Source organism: Phyllobates terribilis, unplaced genomic scaffold (assembly GCF_046119375.1).
Source record: "Phyllobates terribilis strain yellow unplaced genomic scaffold, ASM4611937v1 Scaffold_7__3_contigs__length_470593459, whole genome shotgun sequence".
In the NCBI taxonomy this organism is placed as follows: Eukaryota; Metazoa; Chordata; class Amphibia; order Anura; family Dendrobatidae; genus Phyllobates; species Phyllobates terribilis.
In genome coordinates, this window is record NW_027362767.1 from 68,190,336 (window position 1) to 68,215,197 (window position 24,862).

Genomic DNA, 24,862 nt, shown 5'->3' on the forward strand with positions numbered 1-24,862 from the left:
TAGAACACCTTCCTCTGGTTCCTCCATGGATCCCAATTCTTCTGAATTAGAGGTATCCCTAACCGTATACTTTCTCCTTTTCGGTGGAGATGGACCCTCAGCTCTGGCTTGCGAAAATGACTGCGAGACGGAGGCTAGGGAGGATTGTATTTCTTGCCGAACCATTCCCCTGACTTCTTCCATAAGGGAAGGATGTTCCTCCTTCACAATGCTGTTAGTACATTTCTGGCATAGGGGTTTCTTATGCCCTGAAGCAAGCTTTTTCCTACAAATGGCACTTTGCGAATTGTAGTATTTTCTCCCACTCTCGGTGCAGGATCCTTGTCTCCCTAAAATTAGAAAGGGGAGATTATAAAATACAATTTGGGATCCTGCTCAAAAGAGTGGGGAACAACCTTGCCCCTGAGTACTTATTGGGGCCGGGTTAGCGCTGGGCTCTGCAGACACAGGCTTTGAGATAACACCCTCCATAGCAACAGAATATTCAGTCCTACCTTAATGGTGTCTTCTCATCTGGGTCTTTTATAGAGGAGACCGAAATCCAGCGCCAAATTTCAACCTATCAGGTGAAAGATCCTCCATTCCTGGGCCAAAACCGCAGTTTCCAGTTTGAATTTCCCACCGCGGCCTCATGCGTTCCACGGTGGAACGTAACCGGAAAGGACGTCCCGCAGGCCGAATACCCGACTTCCGGTGCATCCTGCATGCGCGCCAGAACGCTGCAATGGAGGACAGAGGAGACTCCGGCTGGGGAGCTACAGGAGGCCCCCAGCCCCAACCTCACTCAGCTTTACCCGTAGGCGCAGGCGAGTGAGGAGGTCCAGCTCCAGAGGGAATGGGAGCTGCCAGGGAAGGAAGGCCGGAGGCGATCGCTCCCTGCAGCCCGGCACAGGTAAATTTAGTAGGGCCCTGCTCGCCGGCCGCAGCCACCCTAGGTAACCTCTTCATCCATCTCAGAGGGACAGGAAGACACTGGGGATGGTATCGGGGAGGGGCTATTTAACCTCTTGTTTTCCTGTCCTTAATTAGGATGGGGAGGCTACCTCCAGGTGTGCTGTCATGGAGGGGATTGAAGAAAAATGGATTTTTTTATCTGATTGCCTCCAATGTCTGTGTGTGCAAATGTATTTCATAGGGGCAGGGGCATTACAAGTGACGATCATCATAATGTACGCAAATTGTTTTCGGGAGGCCATAGTGAAAAAGGCGGTCATACAACGGTCCCATTAGGCTGTATGCATAGCAGAGAAGTCACCTCCATCCTGCAGACTTGTACCTTGTAATACATGGACGCCCGTTCATGTAAAATCTCCACCACATAATAGTGGAAATTCTGAAGGCTGAGACATGCAGCGCACTTCTTGAGACAACAGCTTTAAACACTGGGGTGAAAAATATATTCTCATCGGAGCCCTGCACAGATTCCACTAAGGGGTAGAAATAAAACTACTCAACTTCATATGGGGGCTTCACGTATGGGAGACTAACAATTGGAACAATGGGAAACCCCAATAATCAAAGGATGAAGTGGCCTACGTGGCTCTCTATTGTAGTTTATGGGATTTATAAAAAACTGCGTGTTTCAAAGATTCCATAAATAGAGTGATGGCAGAGTGGCGCTACAGGGGTTGCACTATCTCAATTGATTTTTTTTGGTGCTTACGCTTTGCATTATTGCATACACCGAGCCTGATGTGGTCCATGCTTTATCTATGTATACTGTTGGCTACTGATGTCCATCCATTATTATTGTTTCCTCCTCAATGGACCATTATTATACACAGTGTTCATTTTTTCATATATTCTAATAAAAATTACTTTATACCATTTGATTGGTGCTTTGTGGCTACTCCAGCAGTAGCCTTTTTTGTGGTGTTCAAGTAGATAGGAGTACTCCACCCTACAGCTTTATTTTAATTTATTTTTTTTAACTATTACTTAGGAGGAGGAACTTTTAACTATTATGCTCCCAATCTGGATATGTGCTATATGAATGTTGTAATAGTGATAATGATTTATGGCCAAATAAAGCATGCTCAGAAAATGCAAACAAATAGGGTCTGAGTCAGCCTATTGCTGCTACTGTCCATGGGAAGAACAGGAAGTGGGAGTCTAGTATTAGGCCTAGTGACCACAATTTGCAGGATAGCAGGCGGCAGGTTGAGCAGCCCTGGGTAATACAGTCATTTGGATTTTCCTTTTTGATTAGTAAAATAAAAACCAAAGCAATAAAACTTTACAATGAGCAGAATTTTGTTTTTGTTCGTAAAGAATGAAGACTTGTAGAGGACGGGCCACCGTCACCAAGAACACGGTGCTATATTTATAGACACTGGCACAGACACTATGGCGGTCTCAACTACAACCAATAAAGTCATAACCTGCACTGAGGGCAACAATAAAAATCTAATAAAACACACAAGTGCAATAAAAGTTTGTCCGTAAAATTGTAATACCGGAGTCCATGCTGCACATCTGAGCTCAGATTTTATGTCGCCTTCGCCAACAACACGCTTCTTGCTACAAAACACCATGACCATTCCTGATGACACGTTTCACCTTTATAAGGAGGTGATAACTGAAGGTGCAGAAGATGGGGGTATTTTTTGCTTTTAATATAATAGCAGGAGCTCCCTGGGGTTATAAAAACATGGCTGCTTACTTCTGGAAACTGCGCCAAACCTGTCCATGTGCGGTATTGCAGCAGAAAAACCATACCCAACTTTTGGAATAAAAAGTAGGCCTCAATTCAACATTAGTATTTTCTTTTCACCTTGTGTTATTCATTACTGTCTTTTTGCGCCAAATTCTTTAAACAGGCACAAGTGGTTCATGAATTTTGTGCAAAGCCAAAAAAAAATTATTTTTTTTGCAAAAAATACATCCACACACACACATTATATATATATATATATATATATATATATATATATATATATATATTTATTTTTTTTTTTTTTTAAAAAAATCTGCCATTGGTGCTCAGCTCCATTACGTGAATACTGCAATACTCACCATGGCCATACACAAAAGTGGCGCTGTTAAAATAAAATATCAGGGGTTTTTTTTTTGTTTCTCTTTCTAACAGCAATTCATACAGGATGATATAACTAGACTGTGCCCGGGAATGAACTTCTGATCTCTGAGATGAGGAGACACCTGTGGTTTCCAGGGCTTTTATCCTTTAATCTGTAAATGAGATCAGGCTGAACAGTCATCAGTGTAAAGGTTGTGCGATATGATGAACTTGGCGAGTGTGCTTACATCAGCTCTGAGAGGCTCACAACACACAAAAAGTGAAATTCCCAAACACTGGGAGCCTCTGGATCCCTTACCAGTGTGGAGCGGCTCCTGCAGTATGTGGCTCGCTGGCTGATCTCCAGATCCCAGCGCTCTTTATGAGCCATCATCTGCTGCTCATTAGCACAGAGCTGCAGCTACAAATCTAGGTTAAGAGGCAAAATACAAAGTACACAGTGAGGTGTGATTAGGGGAACACAATGTAACACTAGGCTTACTCATGCTCAGGCGTTCGCTGGGGAAACTGACTGGCTCCAAATGCAAAACGAGAAAGAACTGGTTCAGCCAAACCTCCCCATGCACAACGTCACTACTCTGCAGCCCCCCGGGGGGCAGAGTCATCGAGACTGAGGTCCCAGATGCCGTAATCTAAGCAAATAAAGGCTTTTACATCATTCATTTTCCAGATATATTATTTTATTCTATTGCTTTTCAGCTTTTCCAGTTGCTCATCATCAGGACCTATATGACCTTGACTGGAAGGAAGGATACACAATGGGTCCAATGCATTATTTGAATTTTTTTTGCACCAAATTCATCAAAATTGCACACGTGGTTAATGAAATTTACATTAAAAATGCTCTTTATTTCTGTCTTTAACCTGTATTGCAACTTTTAGCTCAATAGGTCCAATATTCCACTAAAATGTCACAGAATGTGCATCAAAATTTCAGCATATATAAAATCACTCTGGGGTTTCAAAAATTGCAGATTATGAAATCAGACAAACATTTGCAGACCCAATATTCTGCCCCTAGTGGCAAACTAGAAAAATGCTGCAATGCTACAGCCAAGGATCTTATCCACACGACTGTATGGCGACAGTACTTTCTAAGCCTTATTAAGGGTCTCCTGACGTAAATCAATAGCATTATATGTGCTTCCAATGCAGTTAGCTCAGGTCATCAGAACGGTGATCAGGCTTGGAAATTGCAGGTGTAGGATGGATGAGAAAATACAGTCGCTACACGGTTATGTGAACAAGCCCTTACACATCATTCACAAGGCAGAGTATAGAGCAGAGATGTCAAACTCAAACACACAGAGGCCCAAAATGAAAAACTTGGACAAAGTCGCCGGCCAACCAGTATACAGTGTAATGGGCCCCACACAGTCCTCCATACGCAACCTCCGATCCTCACAAGATCTCCTTCTCTACTCCCCTCTTATCTGCTCTTCCCACAATCACAGACAAGATTTCTCCCTTGCATCTACCCTACTCTGGAACTCTGTACCCCAATACATCAGACTCTCGCCTACTGTGGAAACCTTCAAAGGAACCTGACGACCCACCTCTTCCGACAAGCCTACAACCTGCTGTAACCTTCGCTCCACCATACCGCTGCACGACCAGCTGTACCCCCACCTACTGTAGCCTCACCCATCTCTTGTAGACTGTGAGCCCTCGCGGGCAGGGACCTCGCTCCTCATGTACCAGTCCCTGTCACATTGTGTTCAAGATTACTGTAATTGTTCTTGTATGTATACCCCTTTTTCACATGTAAAGTGCCATGGAATAAATGGCGCAATAATAATAATAATAATAATAATAATAATAATAATAAATAATAATACAGTATAATGGGCCCCACACAGTCCTCCATACAGTATAATGGGCCCCACATAGGGGTGGTGGTTCTGGTGTCGCAGGCCAAATATAATCCCCCTGGGGGTAGATTTGACCCACAGGCCGGAGTTTGACATGTATGGTATAGAGCGTGCAAGGCAGCCATATACGCCAAGTATCGCATCACTCTTGCACCATGACTTATCACTCATCCATCAGAATACCAAAACGGGCCAATTCTGTACCCCCATATGCCGCTGATTTCATGTAATATTAAGACCTTTTCCATCAGCCAGAAAGCTTTTCCTCCAAGAATCATGACTTTGTTGTGAAGAGGTGTTGCAAGTAGGGACATCCATAGACACAACAAATGTTTATCCACAGTAGCTTATGAGCCAAATCAGCACTATAGTGGGACATTTAGTGGCCAATTAGCACCTACTGCTCCATATTTAGACAGAAGCTGCAAAAATTGGTGTCAGGGTGACAGGTTCCCTTTAAAAGTTTGGCTTTTCTAGGGACATACTTTATTACCAAGTTGGGTTCGTACCCTTCTATATAGGAAATAAGCAAAAATTAGGGTTCCGTTTTGACCCGTTAACTAGCACAGATCGACCATTACGATCAGTTATCGGCCCTTCAGAAGGCTGGATGCATAATCAATCATCTGATATTTCTGTACCACGGTGGCTCAGTGGTTAGCACTGTAGCTTTGTAGCACTGGGGTCCTGGGTTCAAATCCCACCAAGGGGAACATGTGCAAGGAGTTTGTATGTTCTCCCCGAGTTTGCGTGGGTTTCCTCCGGGTTCCTCCCACTCTCCAAAGACATACTGATAGAGAATGTAGATTGTGAGCCCCAATGGGGACAGTGATGATAATTTAAAAAACAAAACAGTAAATTCAGACAAATGCTCATCTGACCGGGCACATTCATCTACATTGGTCTGTGTGCCATGAGTTTTGCACACAGGCCAAAAACACGGTCGTGATTAACATTCAATGTAAACAGGCTAACAAACACCCAGCGAACAAGTAAAACTCTCGTCGGGTGAAATGAGCTTTTGTTTTGTTCATAAGATGATTGTTCTCAAAAGAGCATCATTCTGTGTGAAAAGGACCAGTCCTGCCGAGAACAATGGCAGCCTATGCGCACTACTGATTATACAAAGCGCACCTGAAATTCCAGACTAAACTATCAGATGACCGCTGATCGGCAAATAATAAAAGGAGCGTCACCAAGTGAGGCGAATAAAGCCAATGAAGTCACACTGGGCCCACGTCAGAATTGCATTTATACCCTTATTATTTTATTTATGCCTTTAAGTCACTTTATGACTTTCCGCGAGCTCAAAGAACACTGGATTTTGGCTGTTGGAGCTGAAAAGAGGACATCGGTAAACCAGGGGAGGAGTCCTGAGGAGATCATTTGCATATTCCCACTGCATTTTGGGGTAAGTGAAGAGTCTCCGCGAGCTCAAAGAACACTGGATTTTGGCTGTTGGAGCTGAAAAGAGGACATCGGTAAACCGCGCGCCTACCGGCGTGCGCATTTTGAAGCTTTTTTTTTTAAGCTTTTTTCACTGTTTTCAGAACATTAACAATAAGAACATGGAAGAGTCCAGGAGCCATTTGGTGAGCTGCATATCCTGCTACATGTTCACAGACTTGCCAGTGGAAAAGCCAAACTTCACATGCCAGAAATGCAAGCTTGTGTCCCTGTTGGAGGAAAAGTTGTGAAATCTAGAAGAGAGGTTAACTACCTTGAAAATCATTAAGGAAGGTGAAGAGTTCTTAGACAGAGCAGAATTATCTCTTCATGATTCAGAAAGAGAAGAAATTTGAACTGCACCTGATGAAACAGAGGAATGGAAGCATGTGACCCACAGAAGCAGGAGGATCGAGAGGCAGTCAGCACCCATACTGCTCAGGAACCAGTACCAGGCTCTCACGCAGGAGAACCATGAAGAAATACAGCAAAATAAGACTTTGCCAGCAATGAATAACCTTGTAAGCCCTCAGAATCCTCCTGGATGGAGAAAGAAGAATGTTGTGAAGAAAAAACGGAGAGTGGTGGTCATGGGGGATTCCCTGTTAAGAGGAACAGAGGCCGCTATCTGCAGACCAGACATAACCTCAAGAGAAATGTGCTGTCTTCCAGGAGCAAAAATTAAAGATGTGTCTGACAGGATATCAAGACTCTTCAGACCTACAGATCACTACCCATTCCTGCTAATACATGTGGGGACAAATGACACCGCAAGAAAGGACCTGGAAACCATCTGCAGTGACTTTGAAGACTTAGGCAAGAAAGTGAAAGAATTGGGAGCGCAGGTGGTCTTCTCATCCATCCTCCCAGTGGATGGCCATGGAACAATGAGGTGGAATAAGATTCTACAGGTGAACAACTGGCTACGTCGATGGTGCCATCAACAAGGATTTGGATTTCTGGATCACGGAATGAATTACCTATACGATGGACTACTTGCTAGAGATGGGATGCACCTTACGAAGACTGGAAAACATGTATTTGGAAGTCGCCTTGCTACACTCATCAGAAGAGCTTTAAACTAGAACAATGTGGGAAGGGAAGCAAAAGGCCAGAAAAAGCCATACAGCTGACAAATACTATTGAGATCTCTGCTACTGGAAGTGGAAAGGAAGAACAAAGACAAAACAATTTAAATAATAAAAATATGGGAGGAAGAGAAACCAATCACAAACTAAAATGTTTTTATACAAATGCACAAAGCATGGGCAACAAACAAGGAGAATTGGAACTACTAATGCAGGAAAAGGAATATGATGTCATTGGAATCACTGAAACTTGGGACGATACACATGATTGGAATAAAAGCCTAAAAGGATACAACTTATTTGCAAGAAACAGACTTGATAAACGAGGAGGAGGTGTTGCATTGTATGTTAGAAAAGCGTATATCTGCACAGAGATTGAAGCTTCAGAGACTGGGAGTTCTGTGGAAACTGTTTGGGTAAGAATACAAGGAGAGAACAACGGAAAGGACACCATTGTAGGCATTTACTACAGGCCACCTGGGCAAGCTGAAGATATGGATGAACTCTTTATGTATCAAATGACCAAGTTCTCCAAAAAATATGATGTAGTGGTCATGGGATCTGCTACTTTGGATCTAATCCTTATAAACAGGGAGGAAATGGTTGAGGAGGTAAAGGTGGCTGGGACCCTAGGAGGCAGTGATCATGCTATTATAGAATTTTGGATAACTAGAGGAGGAAGACATGTGAAGACTCAAACTTCAAGGTTAGATTTTAGAAAGGCAGATTTTAAGAGACTCAGAAAGAGAATAGGAGGGATCCAATGGCTGGATGTCCTTAAGGACAAAAATGTCCAGGAAGGAGGGGAAATTTTTAAAAATGAGATTCTCAAAGCACAATCGTTAACAATCCCGAAAAGTAGGAAGAATGGGAAGCATTTAAGGAAACCAGGATGGATGAACACAGAACTTAAACACATGCTAAAAAGAAAGAAAGAAATGTTTATTAAATGGAAAGAGGGAGGCATATCTAAAGAAGATTATAATGCAGTCTGCAGATCCTGTAGGGCACGTATCAGGTTAGCTAAAGCTGACAATGAATTAAGGCTTGCAAGAGATGTCAAAAGCAATAAAAAAGGATTTTGGGGGTATGTCAAAAGTAAAAGAAAAGTCAAAGATGCTATAGGATTTTTACAGGATGAAAATGGAGAAATGGTAAGAGAGGATGTTGAGAAGGCCGAACTTTTTAATTCCTATTTTGCATCTGTTTTCTCTCAGAAAGAAAATGTAACATCAACTGATCTTCACTGTCCTTTTAAAGGAATAGAGGAATCCAAGTTATCTGTAAACAGAAAGATTGTGAGGGAATATTTAGCTAACATAAATGAGTTCAAGTCTCCAGGTCCAGATGAATTACACCCCAGAGTACTGAAGGAGATCGTAGAAGAAATTTTAGAACCACTCTCCATAATCTTTGAAAATTCTTGGAGAACAGGAGAAGTCCCAGAAGACTGGAGAAGAGCAAATGTTGTTCCTATCTTCAAAAAGGGGAAGAAGGTGGACCCAGGGAACTATAGGCCGGTGAGTCTGACTTCTATACCAGGAAAGATCTTTGAACAAATTATTAAACAACATGTATGTAAGTACATGGATAAGAATGAAGTGATTAACCAGAGTCAGCATGGGTTTGTAACTAACAAGTCATGTCAGACTAACTTAATTTCCTTCTATGACAGAATCACTGACTGGGTGGATCAGGGAAATGCTGTAGATATAGTATATCTTGACTTCAGCAAAGCATTTGACAAAGTATCTCACACCATCCTTATTGAAAAAATGACCAAGTATGCAATGGACCAGGCAACTGTTAGGTGGATTCATAACTGGCTTAGTGATCGGACTCAAAGGATGGTTGTAAGTGGCTTCACATCCAGCTGGATGAATGTCTCAAGTGGGGTACCACAGGGCTCCGTCCTGGGACCTGTATTGTTCAACATCTTTATCAATGATTTAGATGAAGGAATTGAGGGTAAACTGATTAAATTTGCTGATGACACAAAGCTAGGAGGGATAGCTAATACTAGAGAAGAGAGAGAGAGGATTCAAAAAGACCTAAATAAACTGGAGCAGTGGGCAGCAACCAACAGAATGGTTTTTAACAGGGAAAAATGCAAAGTACTACATCTGGGCAATAAAAATGAAAAAAGCATATACAGAATGGGAGGAATAGAGCTAAGCAACAGTACATGTGAAAAAGACTTAGGTATACTAATAGATCATAGACTGAACATGAGTCAACAGTGTGATGCAGCAGCAAAAAAGGCAAATACAATTCTGGGATGTATTAACAGAAGCATACAGTCTAGATTACGTGAAGTCATTATCGGTCTTTACTCCTCTTTGGTCAGACCTCATCTGGAATACTGTGTACAGTTTTGGGCACCACATTTTAAAAAAGACATAGACAAACTGGAGCAAGTTCAGAGAAGAGCGACCAGAATGGTGACTGGTCTGCAAACCATGTCCTATGAGGAACGGTTGCAGGATTTGGGAATGTTTAGCTTGCAAAAAAGAAGACTGAGAGGAGACTTAATAGCTGTCTACAAATATGTCAAGGGCTGTCACATTGTAGAAGGATCAGCTTTATTCTCATTTGCACAAGGAAAGACTAGAAGCAATGGGATGAAACTAAATGGGAGGAGACACAGATTAGATATTAGAAAAAAACTTTTTGACAGTTAGGGTGATTAATGAGTGGAACAGGCTGCCACAAGAGGTGGTCCTTCAATGGACGTCTTCAAACAGAGGCTGGACAGACATCTGTCTGAGATGATCTAGTGAATCCTGCTTTGAGCAGGGGGTTGGACCAGATGACCCAGGAGGTCCCTTCCAACTCTACCATTCTATGATTCTATTCTATGATTCTATGCGTTTGCCGCTAAGAGCAGAATATTGGGTCTGCAAATTTCATAACCTGCAACTTTTGAAAAGTTTGGACCCCACTCCCCTCCCCCACCTCCCAGTGGGATTTTATATATACACACTGACATTTTGGTGCAAATTCGATGACATTTTAGTAGAATTTAGGACTTCTTGCACTAAAAAGTCATAACACAGGTTAAAGACAAAAGTAAAGAGCATTTTTTTTTTCATTTTTATGCAAATTTCATGAACCGTGTTAGCAATTTTGATGAATTTAAAGCAAAAACAATTAGAAATAATGCATTGGGCCTATTGCGTAGCCTTCTGAGATAAGAGGCATCCAAGTCTTGTGTCTCCTTATAGCACAACTGAAATAGCCTGCCTGTTCAGTCAAGCTAATCCAGTGTTCAAGGGATGTTAGAGAGGCCTCCATACACATTAGACCAACCTGCCGACATTGCCCAACCTGTAATGTGAATGGGGGCCTGCCGTCACTACCGTGGATACAGGGAGGGTTGTGAAGGGGTGTTGATCCTTCTGTCCTCCCTGGACACAAGCCTCTGGCACAGGAGCCAAGTAGCTGCTCCTTCACAAAACACAGGAGCGCTCAGAGCCCAGGGGGGACGGCCAACAACCTAACGATCACTTGGCCGCCAGCTTTCTATTGTGTATTGAGGGCTTAAACTGGATAATTTGGCGTTAAAATTCACATAATGGGATCTATCAATCTTTATAGCCGCAATGAAACAAAGTAACAATGTAGAGACTTGTCCCCCAACAATAAAGAAATGTGTAGTGTAGAAAGGGACACCGGAGATTTGTCTCGTCACATATTAGTGTCTTCTCACCAATCTGTAGGAAACCCACATCACCAGAAACGCTCAAGTCACAGGGACCTTGGCATCTGCTCCAATCCAATTAGATAATGATTTCATAGGAATAACTGGGTCAAAACTAATGAGGCCACTATGACCATTCCTAAATGGATTGTCACACTCGCTGGCACATCCGCTCAGCCGACCTCAGCTTGCTGGCAAAACTGCCCCGGCGTTAAGCACAGGTTGCTGGCTGACCTGCCCAGCCAACCTCACCGTCAACATTTCTAGGCAAATATGCCATTGAGACGTTCAGGAAGCCTACGTGACAAGCCATACAAGGGCTGGGATGGCCGCTGTGAACCAAACAAATGCAAAAGTTGCCTGGAAGGCCAGAATTAGCTGTAGGCGAGCGCAGGTTTCAGCACACAGGTCTGGTCAAGTCAGAGGCCAGTGCTCGTCCATCACAGACGGTGTAAGGTTACTGACAATATCATTATCACAGGCTTAGTGCTGGAATTGGTCTGTAAACAGCTAAATGGATGTGAAACCAAATCCTGGACTCAAATTCGACAAGGGGAACGTCTTTATAGACAAAGGGGGAAGGCAAAATACCTAAAAACTGAGCAGCTAATGACGGTCTCATGTACATAGTGAAAGGGATGGTAAAGCTCAAAATTTACCCCTGGGCAAAAATCTGCAACTGCCATAGACTTCAATGGGAAACACCAAACAAAAAACAGCCACTTAAAGGAAATGTGTCAGCAGGTTGTTGCTTTTTAATCTGAGAGAAACATAATAAAGGGCTAGAGAGTCTGATTCCAGGGATGTGTCACTTTGTATGGAAACAGCAACACAAATCCTATCAGTGTTTTATCAGAAGGAAATTATCAATATCGGACTAGGTCTCACATACACAGCAGTCCTGCTAATCTATGTAACCCCGCCCCCACTACTGGTTGGCAGCTTGTTGAGAATGTACACAGGAAGCTGCCAATCAGAGGTGTGGGCGGGGTTATACACAGCTCTGCTGGATCTGCAGCATAGAGAACATGGATTCTATGGAAACTGCACCAAGCAGCCCAGTAAGGCTATGTGCACACTATCCTTTTTGGCAGCGCTTTCAACCCAGCATACTCTATGCTACATCCAAAGCGCTGCACGGAGGTGAATCCGTATGTGTCCATTGAACACATGCGGATTCACCACATCCTATACATTGCACTGATAGAATTTCTCTTGCGGAGACTAGTGTCTCTGCAAGAGAAATTAACATGCTGCGGTCTGTGAAGACGCGCCACATGTCTGTCTCCGTGGGAGATCCGCAGGTGCATGGAGGCACATAGTGGGCATGGGATTTAGTGTTTAGTGACCAGACCCAGATCACATGCCCTGGGCTTGGGACTGCACAATGGGCACTTGTGAGCCGATCTACATGAGGCATAAAGTTAATTTTTTTAAACTCTAATTCCAAGATATTTCCTACCAAGAGACATCAATGGTTTGGCAGGCAGAAATATTCTGACGAACTCCCTTGCAATACCAAAGAAAGCCCATGGATATTGGTGGCGCTGTTGCTGGAAGGAAGCGGCCATGCTCTTTATATAGTTCCCTTTATTTTGCAGTGTGCTATACTAGGAATATAAATGACAAAAGCGCTTAGTATTTTTCTAGTGAACATCACGCACGTGGTCCATAGCGCCGCCGTTTATAGGCCCATTAGTCACAGGTTGCTTAGTTTTCCTTCGTTACACTGAGCGTCTTATTATCCCCTACAGACCGTGGCCTGTTGGGAAGCAAAAAGAATATCAGAAGTGGGCAACCTCCTGTATAAGGCTTCCTGATAAACTGTTCATCTTACTAGTAACGGTGGCATAGCGTCAAAAAAGTAACACAGCAAGGGTTAAATTACACCAAAATGACAGATTTCTGGCGCAAAGTCTCCGGCTATCAGGGCATGCTGGGAGGGGTAGTTTTGCAAAGGTTTGGAAGGGTGGGCTGAAGACGAAGGTTATACAACAATGGCGACTTTTCTAGGCACCCGGCCCCCTATCAGTAATGTGGCATGATCGCACCGCACTGGAGACACTACCTGTATGATTGAAAATACAATATGTCCGCACAAAATCTATATCTGCATATGTACGTCGGGCTGAAATCTCAGCTCGTCGCTCCAGGACGGGGAATGATTATTCTGCAAGGAAGGAAAGCAGCCGGAAATAATGTTTACAGGGAGCAGACGCCTTTAACAACCATGAAAACAAGTAGGCCCCAAAGCCTCAGCTGCAGCAGAGAACAGCACCAAGGTCAACGCTGAGATAAGAATATCGTTCTGTATAAAGGGGAAGTACCAGACATTTCCTGCAAGAAGTGCTTTCCAAAAAACTATTAGGAAACGATTGCTGTAATGCAAGTAGGCGGGGGTCTGCAAAGTGATCCTCTCCAACAAAAAAGTACTACAGCTCCCAGCATGTGAGTGAGTGAATGTTGTGAGCTAGTCTGCAACTCCAAGTATGAGTCTCGGGTAACAAATCATTGCTTTTTTTTTTTTGTGTTGAGCGTGCAAGTACAATTCACAAAATGCTTTGACAGCCATGCTGGGTGTTGTAGTTGCACAACGGCTGGAGGGCTGCAGATTGGAGATCATTTTATAGACTATTCCCAAGCAAAGGGTTAAAAGGGGCCTGGGTTCAAATCCATAGAAAAACAACATCTGCAAGGAGCTTGCAGTGCTCCAGGAGTTTCCTCCAGGGGGTCTTAGAATTCCTCCCAGAGTCAAAAACAAACTCAACCTGGCTGGCCTCCTGTGCATGAGCCCATGTTTGCACCTGACACAATGCGCCGAGACATCGGGGTACACACCATACTGCTGATCTCAGGTACGGCCCGTTATTACAGGGGTCTGTTAGGTCCCATCTCGGAGATTGTGAATCCAATAACAATGCAATGCCAGGAAAGCAAAGGGCAAACTCACAACCCCCCCACACACACCCTGTCCAGTCTTTCCTGAACATGGACTGGAAGCAGCGGAAGAGGGGGATGCAACACAGGAATGACCCCCAGCTTAGGGAGTGCGTTCATTTGCCCTGAGAAAATCGAGTCCATCAGCGAGCGATCTGATTGCTGGCGGCATCAATTATAAAGCGATCTCCTGCGTGACACGTCTGGAGATTACACCACTACAAGACGTCTTACTTGTGTAGATCGAATCTATAAAAGGGAATTTCAGAGAAATCTAGCAGCCGGAGTACTAAGGTATAAGGGAGATACTACTGATGCCCTTAAAAGGGGTTTCTGGGATTTTAAGTAAAGTCCTAGAAGTGCAAGAAATTCAGCCCAAAAAAAAGCCATAAATTTGCATTTTAAACACCCAAAAGCTCCAATGCCAACGCTCCGGGGGTCCCTGGCCGTCTTTATCTTGCTGCAGTGGTGACATCAACTATAAAACATGTGACCACTGTAGTCAATTACTAGCTCAGAGGTGAAGCTGGCATATGCGGCACCGAAGATGTGAGGATAGCGATCGCCTGCAGCGGTTGTGTTGGTACGGATGCATTGTGGGCATGAACAGGCGAGTTAATTGCTTTTATTTTATCACATTTAACACCATGAGGACACGGACTTAAAATCATAACCCCCATGTGTATTAAACAGAACTGTATTATGGCCCCCATAGAAGAATTGCAACATAAATGATAATTGTGTCGTTCAGTATTAGAGATATTCTCCACCAGAAACATTGTTTTTAGGGGAGAATATAGATACAGAATTGACTTTAGTAGTGGCTTATCTTCCTTCAGAACAAAGGACTGGGCATGTTCTAACCCAACATGTCTGAGCCTTCTCTCCGTCCCCCAGCCAGACACCTGTCAAAAAGGGAAAGGAAGTCACAACCCCTCCACACACATCAGGTGGTCAGTCTGTTATTTGAGGTTCAGTCAACATGTCCACCATATACAGGACTACCGCCACTTTGTATACATCGCAGCTGCAACCTTTGACACGATCAACCATTAAAGCGCTAAAATTAATAAGTTTCCAAGTCTGACCACGGAGTTAAGGAAACGTAAAAGTCAATCAAAAGTCAAGACTGTTTACATAAACAGTCATCATTCATATTAAATACGGAATTTCCCAGCACCCAAAATATCATTATTACTCTATCACTGTATCATCGTCAGCCATTCATATACATTATTACTAAATTAAACATTTTTTCTTACTTAAAACGCATATATTTTTGACATTCGGTTTCATAAAAAATGTTGCATTGTTTTCCTTCTATAGCCCTCGGGTGGACTAATATTGGCTGCAGAATGAATTAACTGAGAACCAGTCAGTGAGCTCCTATTATCTCTTCTCAGCTAATTTGTGACATCAAAGCTGATGACAATGTGTGTATAATATAAAATATTTGGACTTGTGGCATTCACTTTTTTTTTTTTTTTTTGCTATATTTTTCAGAAGTGTGCCTGCCATTCATGAATTTAATGATTTTTTTTTCTGTATAACTATATTCTTTGTTTAAATGGTTTTTTATTAAGGGAAATTTTACATAATGGGGAATAAAAAACAAAAAGGGGATAAAATACATAAGAATAATGAAGTAAAACAAAATGGAATAATATTAGCTAGGAAATGAGAAAAACAAGCTATACCTTAACCTATCTAAACTAATGGAAAGGTAACGAAAGGGAGAGGAGAAGAGGCAGGAAAAAAAAGAGGAAGGGAGAGGTATTATATATATATATATATATATATTTTTTTTTTTACTATTCTAATATATAATTATTTATTTTTTAGAAAACAAAACTTAATAAAGAAGAACTTTTAAAAATGGCACAAAAAAGGGAGGAAATTAATCCAGAAAAATGGAGAAGTGGGGATGATAAATTGGTGTTGATGCCTGTAAAAGTTAAACTGTGCAAAATTTTTAATGAAACCCAATAGAAAAAAAAATATTTTTAGCCCTAAAGACATATATTTATGTAAAATAAATCAATCAATACTCGCCGGAGGTGGACAACCCCTTTAATGCACATTTCAATGCAGGTAGCCAAATAATGAGGGATGGGTTAAACTTGGTCTTTGGACCCCCCCTCCCCATAAACAGCAGTTGTTTTAGCTGCACCTGGTAAAGCTGGGTGCCATCTCAGGTGCCCCCCGCCCCTGTACAGGGGCAGATGGGCTGCTGCCCCCAGGAGCGGCAGGACCCCCAGTACAGGGGCAGAGGGGCTGCTGCCCTCAGGAGCGGCAGGACCCCCAGTACAGGGGCAGAGGGGCTGCTGCCCTCAGGAGCGGCAGGACCCCCAGTACAGGGGCAGAGGGGCTGCTGCCCTCAGGAGCGGCAGGACCCCCAGTACAGGGGCAGAGGGGCTGCTGCCCCCAGGAGCGGCAGGACCCCCAGTACAGGGGCAGAGGGGCTGCTGCCCCCAGGAGCGGCAGGACCCCCAGTACAGGGGCAGAGAGGCTGCTGCCCCCAGGAGCGGCAGGACCCCCAGTACAGGGGCAGAGAGGCTGCTGCCCCCAGGAGCGGCAGGACCCCCAGCTGAGACCCCAGTGGGCAGTAATGGAGCCTTTCTGGGGCAGCAGGCACAGAGATCACTGCACAATATACAAGGACACTTCAAGGGCCCCGGCTGTGTAGAATAGCCCCTGCGGAGCGCCCCCTGGCGGGCAGGCACACACAGCAGAGAGCTCTCACCTTTTCTTGTCGTTAACAACTATTCCCTCCATGCCAGCCGCGGCAAGGAGGCCTCCGGAGCTGCGTCAGACGCTGGGTGCTGCGGGCGGACACTGAGGCCTGGAGTAGAAGCCGGGAGACTGTTATAATCCACTCAGGAAGCACAAAGCCCGGGGAAGCAAACACCCGTGTGCCGAAGCTAGGCCGCGCCGCTGGTGACGCAATACGTCGCCGGTACGTAGTTCTCACGCTCTGCTCCTCTCACCGGTCTGATACGGACTCTTGTTCGTCTTTTTTTTTTCTCTCTCTCCCTTCTACGCAAACAAAACGCCTGCGTCACCACGTAGGCGTGGTTCTCAGAGTGACGTCTTGACGTCACTGAAATCCTCCAATCAGAAGAGTCGACAGCCGAGCCTCCTCGACTGGTTTCCGCCACGCCCCCTCCGTATAAGTCAGCTGATGGCGGCGGGGGGGGGGGAGGAATAAGGGGGTGTGACCATGTGGAGAGAGAGGTCATGAGAGTGTAAAGCGATTAACCCAGTCATTACACGACTACTACACAAGGCGGATTTTTCCATTTTTGGTCCTTAAGGGGACCTGTAAATCGAAACTGGCTTCGTTGCTCATAGCAACCAATCAGAGACTAGCTTTCATTGGAAAAAATTTTGCAGTGTAGAAAAGCCGTGCTCTGATTGGTTGTTATGGGCAACAAATTCAAGTGTGATAAATAGGGCTTTATTAGTAGTAGTTTTATAATGTATAATATTAAATTAGGTGTTGTCAGAAGACTACGGAAAAAAATGCAAGAAAACAGTAAAAACAAAAAAAAGGGTTTAAAAATGGCGTAAAAACAGAATATAAAAGCACAAATAAAAAGTATTGTGTGTAGTATGGCTCTTTTTTTTGCTTACTCCTCACATCTGCTGGTATCAGTCCTCCAAAAAAAAAAGAAAAATTACAGGAAAAATGTATTTTAAAAAAATGCAGCGTTTTTTATGCATTTTCTATAAATTAATTTTCACCTCCGAAACAGATATTTCCCTATTGGAAACACCTGAATAATCCACTGCACCTGGAGCGGGGGCGGCTGCAGGGTGACCCGGGCTCCAGGACGACACCGTCCCTTCGGGTCTCTCTCCTCTTATAATTTTTCCTCCTCGTCTGCATCAGTCTATAACATTTTTTTATAACTCGCTCAGTAGTGTTGTATCAGGGCTCATTTTTTATGCTACTAGCAGCCGTTTTTATCATTTTGTCTCCATACGACTTTCTTGATCGATTCGTTTTACTCCTTTTTTGTTAGGGAAGCGAAAAGACCGCAAAGATAGCAATTCAGCCATTTTTATTTTTTTTTCCCCTTCGCCCTATAGAGTAAATATTGTGATATTTTATAAGATGGCACAGTAAGGCTATGTGCCCACGATGCAGAAATGCTCAGGATTTTTTCCTGAGCGTTTCTGCATCTCCCTGGCAGAAAAAAAGCATGCGGATTGTACATGCGGATTGTACATGCGGATTGTACATGAGGATTGTACTGAACATGCGGATTGTACATGCGGATTGTACATGCGGATTGTACATGCGGATTGTACATGCGGATTGTACATGCGTTTTTCCTGCTAGGGACATGCGGATGTGAAGCGTTCTTCACATGCATTTCTGCATGCGGGTTGACAAGCGCTTTCCAAGCGATTTTAGCATCACTTGGCCACACTATATAAATCCATGCTAACGGCATGGATTTATATACTGTGACCGTAAAAGAATGGCAAAAAATAAATATTATACTTACCTTCTGATGGCCCCCGGTGTCCTTGTCTCGGCTTGCCGGCAGCTCACGGAAGACTAAAATAACCTGCCGACGTCAGCGGTCGCGTGACCCATCACATGACTAAATGACGTCACCGCAGGTCCTTCAGTCCACCGCGATCTGCCGGCAAGCGAAGACAAGCACACCGGGGGCCATCAGAAGGTAAATATATTTTTTATTCTTTTTTTACAGGTTCTATGGTACCCGGGTCCGGAGGAGAGTCTCCTGTCCTCCACACCCGGGTACCATCCGCACATTGAAACGCATGGATTCCGCATGTACGGCTCCAGTGATGCCTAATCCATGCGTTCCAGTGCAAGTCAATGGCGGCGAAAACAACGTGTTTACGCAAAATAATTAGTAGTGCTGCGGATTTTTCCGCAATGATAATCCGCAGCGGAAATTTCGGCAGCATGTGCACAGCACATGCGGATTATCATTGGGGAACATGGCAGGCCTTCTACCAAGCGTTTTTTAAGCGTTTCTGAAGTGGAATTGACGCTGCGGAAACGCTTGAAAAACACATAGTGGGCACACAGCCTTAAGCAAATGGCAATCCCAAAAAATATATTTTATTTTTTCTATTTTATTTTTTAGATTTTTATTAATGTTTAAGGCTAGGAAAACGGTGAAGATATGAACTTATAAGAAAAACATATATATATATATATATATATATATATATATATATACAGTGCTGGCCAAAAGTATTGGCACCCCTGCAATTCTGTCACATAATACTCAGTTTCTTCCTGAAAATGATTGCAATCACAAATTCTTTGGTATTATTCTCTTCATTTAATTTGCTTGCAAGGAAAAAACACAAAAGAGAATGAAGCAAAAATCAAATCATTGATCATTTCACACTAAACTCCAAAAAAGGGCCGGACAAAAGTATTGGCACCCCCAGCCTAATACTTGGTTGCACAACCTTTAGCCAAAATAACTGCGAACAACCGCTTCTGGTAACCATCAATGAGTTTCTTACAATGCTCTGCTGGAATTCTAGACCATTCTTCTTTGGCAAACTGCTCCAAGTCCCTGATATTTGAAGGGCGCCTTCTCCAAACTGCCATTTTGAGATCTCTCCACAGGTGTTCTATGGGATTCAGGTCTGGACTCATTGCTGGCTACCTTAGAAGTCTCCAGTGCTTTCTCTCAAACCATTTTATAGTGTTTTTGGAAGTGTGTTTTGGGTCATTGTCCTGCTGGAAGACCCATGACCTCTGAGGGAGACCCAGCTTTCTCACACTGGGCCCTATATTATGCTGCAAAATTTGTTGGTAGTCTTCAGACTTCATAATGTCATGCACACGGTCAAGCAGTCCAGTGCCAGCGGCAGCAAAGCAACCCCAAAACATCAGGGAACCTCCGCCATGTTTCACTGTAGGGACCGTGTTCTTTTCTTTGAATGCCTCTTTTTTTTTCCTGTACACTCTATGTTGATGCTTTTTCCCAAAAAGCTCTACTGTTGTCTCATCTGACCAGAGAACATTCTTCCAAAACGTTTTAGGCCTTCTCAGGTAAGTTTTGGCAAACTCCAGCCTGGCTTTTTTATGTTTCGGGGTAAGAAGTGGGGTCTTCCTGGGTATCCTACCATACAGTCCCTTTTCATTCAGACGCCGACGGATAGTACGGGTTGACACTGTTGTACCCTCGGACTGCAGGGCAGCTTGAACTTGTTTGGATGTTAGTCGATGTTCTTTATCCACCATCCGCACAATCTTGCGTTGAAATCTCTCGGCAATTTTTCTTTTCCGTCCACATCTAGGGAGGTTAGCCACAGTGCCATGGGCTTTAAACTTCTTGATGACACTGCGCACGGAAGACACAGGAACATTCAGGTCTTTGGAGATGGACTAGTAGCCTTGAGATTGCTCATGCGTCCTCACAATTTGGTTTCTCAAGTCCTCAGACAGTTCTTTGGTCTTCTTTCTTTTCTCCATGCTCAATGTGGTACACACAAGGACACAGGACAGAGGTTGAGTCAACTTTAATCCATGGTAACTGGCTGCAAGTGTGATTTAGTTATTGCCAACACCTGTTAGGTGCCACAGGTAGGTTACAGGTGCTGTTAATTACACGAATTAGAGAAGCATCACATGATTTTTCAAAGGGTGCCAATACTTTTGTCCACTCCCTTTTTTAGATTTGGTGTGGAATTATATCCAATTTGGCTTTAGGACAATTCTTTTGTGTTTTTTTCATTGAAGACAAATTAAATGAAGAGAATAATACCAAAGAATTTGTGATTGCAATAATTTTCAGGAAAAAACTGAGTATTATCTGACAGAATTGCAGGGGTGCCAATACTTTTGGCCAGCACTGTATATATATATATACATATGTGTTACCCCAGGCCTGGATGCCACAAATATTAAAGGCTGTGTCTGAGAGCAGGAGGGAGGTTCCCTGGTCAGGGACGATTAGCATACAGCACCTCCTGTCCCAGGCCAGTAGGGGGAGCTGGCTGCCCCTATAAAAGCTGGAACTAAGGGCAGGGTTAGAGAGAACTGGACGACCTAGCTCAGGACTGAGACTAGTCCCAGAGAAGGAGGGACAGTTCAGTTGTAGCCGAGGAGTCCGTGAGGCAGAGGAGAAGCTGCGAGCCAGGGACAGAGGCGACGAGAGCCGGTCCTGGCTGTGAGAACTACACTACAGGACATTGGGGTCTGAGGCTGTCAGGGTTGCAAGCCCAGCAGCAGAGAACCAACCCGCGAGGGATTTCAGGTCCCTTGGCCTAAGAAGCCTGGAGGCTCCGCCACACAGAGGGACCAGTACAGCACGGAGAAGCAAAAGGTACCTAATGCCCGAGTCGCAAGCCATACAGGCGAAGTACACGGCCAGCTCAGGGACGTGGGCTATTACACCACAAAAAGGGGGATAGTCAGCAAGGGCAGAGAGAGAACGGTAGGCCTTCACACTCACCCTGATCAGTGGGGCTCGCCCGAATGCTCTCAGACACCCAGGCCCATTCCTACCCGGTACTCCTGTTGGGTCATTAGTAATACCTACAGTAAAGACCCTGGACTGTTTGAAGCGGATTCTGAACTCTTATTATTGCGGCCTGCACTATCACCCCCAGCATTCACATACGCTGCCCTGAGGCTACACTCTTCCTGTGGGGAGTTATCCTATCCCTGTGCGGCACACCAACATCAGCCTCAGCGGTCTGCCTTGCAGCGGCGGTCATCCCTGACCGCAATCCACGGGTGGCGTAGTCGGACATTCATAACTCTACAAATAGACTGCCACAGCATTTGGTCTGACCACCCTGAGCCACGGGATCGGGTTGCCACTACTACCCCCATCATCGCATTGAAGCCCGGTTCCGGGTGCCCCACGGCCCAGGGGGCGAGTCAGCTTTGGCGTAGTTGGCAGGATTGTGACCAACCCGCCACAAACGGGTATTGTGCGCCTGAAAAAGACTGTATACGTACCTTAAAAGGAAGCTTCCCGCCATTCGGAGCCGTTTCCCGCCATCTTCAGCCGTTTTCCCGCCATCGGATGCCATCTCCGGAGACACCGCGCGGGAAGAAGAGGGGCGTGGACGTCAAAAACGCGCGAGACTTGAAGCTCCGCCCTACGCTGAGACGCTGCGCTAGGTCCTGGAAGGAGAGAGAGCGACGCTGACGTTATCACCCCCGACGCAAGGTCCTCACCCAGAGCATCGCGAGCGTAGCTGCGGCCTACTGAAGAGGATCGCCGAAGGTAGGCCACGGTTAACTAGGGGGGGGGGGGGAGATGTCGGACGCAGAGGGACCCTCTACCACCAGCGTAGCCGGTAGCCGCTGCAGCTGTGATGCCGTTTTCCATGCCCTATATCCCCGGAGCGGCCTAGCTGCCACAGTATGCTGGCGAGTCGCATACCTTGGGCAACTTTAAAGAAAGACTGTATAGCTTATTCAAGGTTTATCCCCTGACAGAAGAACAGAAAGTAAGCATACTAATAGGGCAGTTAACTGGTGCGGCCCAACGGGAGGTAAAGTCTTGGACAGCTGAGGAGAAAAGGACTGTAAAGGGGGTTCTGACCCGTCTGCGGGACACCTTTGACACCCGTACCTCAGCAGAAATCAAAATGCGGTTCTATGGCTGTAAGCAGCGAGCCCAATATAGTATCAGAGACTATGCCTTGAACCTGCAAGAAGCTCTGGGAGCAATCAAACAAGCTGACCCTGGCAGCGTGCAGGACACCGATAAACTGTTGACTGACCAGTTCATAGAAGGTCTGCTGTCCAGCGCCCACAGGACTCAGCTGCGCCTCATGGCCCTACAGAACCCCGATTTGACTTTTGCACAGTTCAAAGATAGGGCCATCCGGGTACTCCGAGAACCAGCACCAGGTGGTGCTGTAACTTCCCGGATGCCTGCCATCACTTACCACCAGGGGGTGGCGCTCCAACCCCGCAGACGTTGTGTGGGCTGATGTGAGGCAACCCCAGGGGTATGGTTGCCACAGTAATAGAAATATTACTTCTGAGAGCAAGTGGGAGGTTTCTCTGGGCAGGAGCCCTTAAGCATGCAACACCTCCTGCCCAGTCCTGGGAGGGGAGGAATCTGCCCTTATAAACTGGGTCTGGGGCGGGATTAGTTGAGTCAGAGTCTGGGAGTCAGAGCCTGGAGACAGTTCCAGACGCAGGGAAAGTGTCAGCAGGAGCTCTGTAGGAGCTAGGAGCAGAAGACCAGGGGCTGGAAGCTAAGCAGAGATATAGCTCGCCCTAGCAGAAGAATCTAGGAACCGGACACAGGAATCTGAGGCTGTGGGGACTGATATTCACCCAGCAGCAGAAACCAGCCGGCAGAGGATTCCAGGTCCTCTGGCCATAGAAGCCCGGAGGCTCAGTCACAAGGAAGGGACCAGCACAGCCATCCAGGAGCGGAGGCTAACAGAAGGCCCCAAGTCACCAGCCATACGGGTGAGCACCACACGGTATACTCAGGGACGTGGGCTACTTCTACCCGCTTACAGCAAGGTAGCCAGAAAGAGTGCAGATAGACGGGGAGGCCTACAACTCCACCTGGCCAGGGGAACTCCTGTTTGCTCGCAGACTGACCAGGCCCCTTATGTTAGCCAGTACTCACGGGAGGGTCTGCCTTAATATCACCAGTAAAGACCCTGAACTGCACTGCAAAGACTGCAAAGACTCTAAGTCATTCCTGCTTCATCGCCGCACCAGCACTACTAGTGCTGGGACTCCCGTGCGCTATCACCCTCACCATCAACTACACTGCCCTGGGGCTCCACTCTTCTCGTGGGGAGTCACACTACCTCAGCTGCACACACCATCAGCCCCAGCGGTCTGCCTTGCAGCGGCGGTCCGCGCAGACCGCAATCCACGGGTGGCGTAGTCAGACGATTAACCTAAAACCCCCACAAAATACCGCCATCGGCCTGACCACCCTGAGCCACGGGACCGGGTCACCGCCACGGATTCTACAACCCCCAGAGACCCGACTCCGGGTATCCCACACATGTCCACACTAGGCCCAGGGGGCGAGTCAGCTTTGGCGTAGTCGGCAGGATTTCATGCCCGCAACCACCGGGTACTGCGCGCCTTCAAAAGACTGTCATACTTGCCGTGGTGAAGGTCCCCGCCATCCGGAGCCGTTTCCTGCCATCTTCAAAAGTTTCCCGCCATCTTCAAAAGTTTCCCGCCATCCGCAGTCGTTTTACCGCCATCGGACGCCATCTTCGGGACGCCGCGCGGGAAGAAGAGGGGCGTGGACGCCAAAAGCGCACAGGACCCGAAGCTCCGCCCCACGCATCGATGCTGCGCAAGGTCCTGGAAGGGAGAGAGAGCGACGCTGACGTCACCAGAGCACGACGCAAGGTCCTCCACCCTGACGATCGTCTGCGGAGCCGCGGCCTACGGAGAAGAAGCAACAGAAGGTAGGCCACAATTAACTAGGGGGGAGGAAGATGACGGATACGGAGGGACCCTCTACCACCAGCGCAGCCGTCGCCGCAGTAATGCCATTTACAATGCCCTATATCCCCGGAGCGGCCTGGCTGCCCCAGTAATCAGGGGAGTTGCATACCCTAAGCGACTTTAAAGAGAGACTGTACAGCCTGTTTAAGGTATACCCCCTGACAGAAAGACAAAAAGTGAGCATATTGGTAGGCCAGCTAACCGGGGCAGCCCAACGTGAAGTAAAGTCCTGGTCAGTCCGGGACAAGGAGACTGTAAAAGAAATCTTAACCCGTCTGAGAGACACTTTTGATACCAGTACCTCAGCAGAGATCAAAATGA

At 45.6% G+C, this 24,862-nt stretch overlaps 1 protein-coding gene across 1 annotated transcript in view; it reads right to left on the reverse strand.

Annotated features, from left to right (window-relative positions):
• The window catches only part of HIF1A (hypoxia inducible factor 1 subunit alpha), a 50,253-nt gene extending 33,065 nt beyond the window's left edge, over window positions 1-17,188 (reverse strand). The window contains exon 1 of the mRNA XM_073638714.1: window positions 16,823-17,188. Within this exon, the coding sequence (XP_073494815.1) occupies window positions 16,823-16,854 (32 nt within the window). The 5' untranslated portion in view covers window positions 16,855-17,188. The remainder of the gene's footprint in view (window positions 1-16,822) is intronic.
• Between the last annotated feature and the right edge of the window lie 7,674 nt (window positions 17,189-24,862).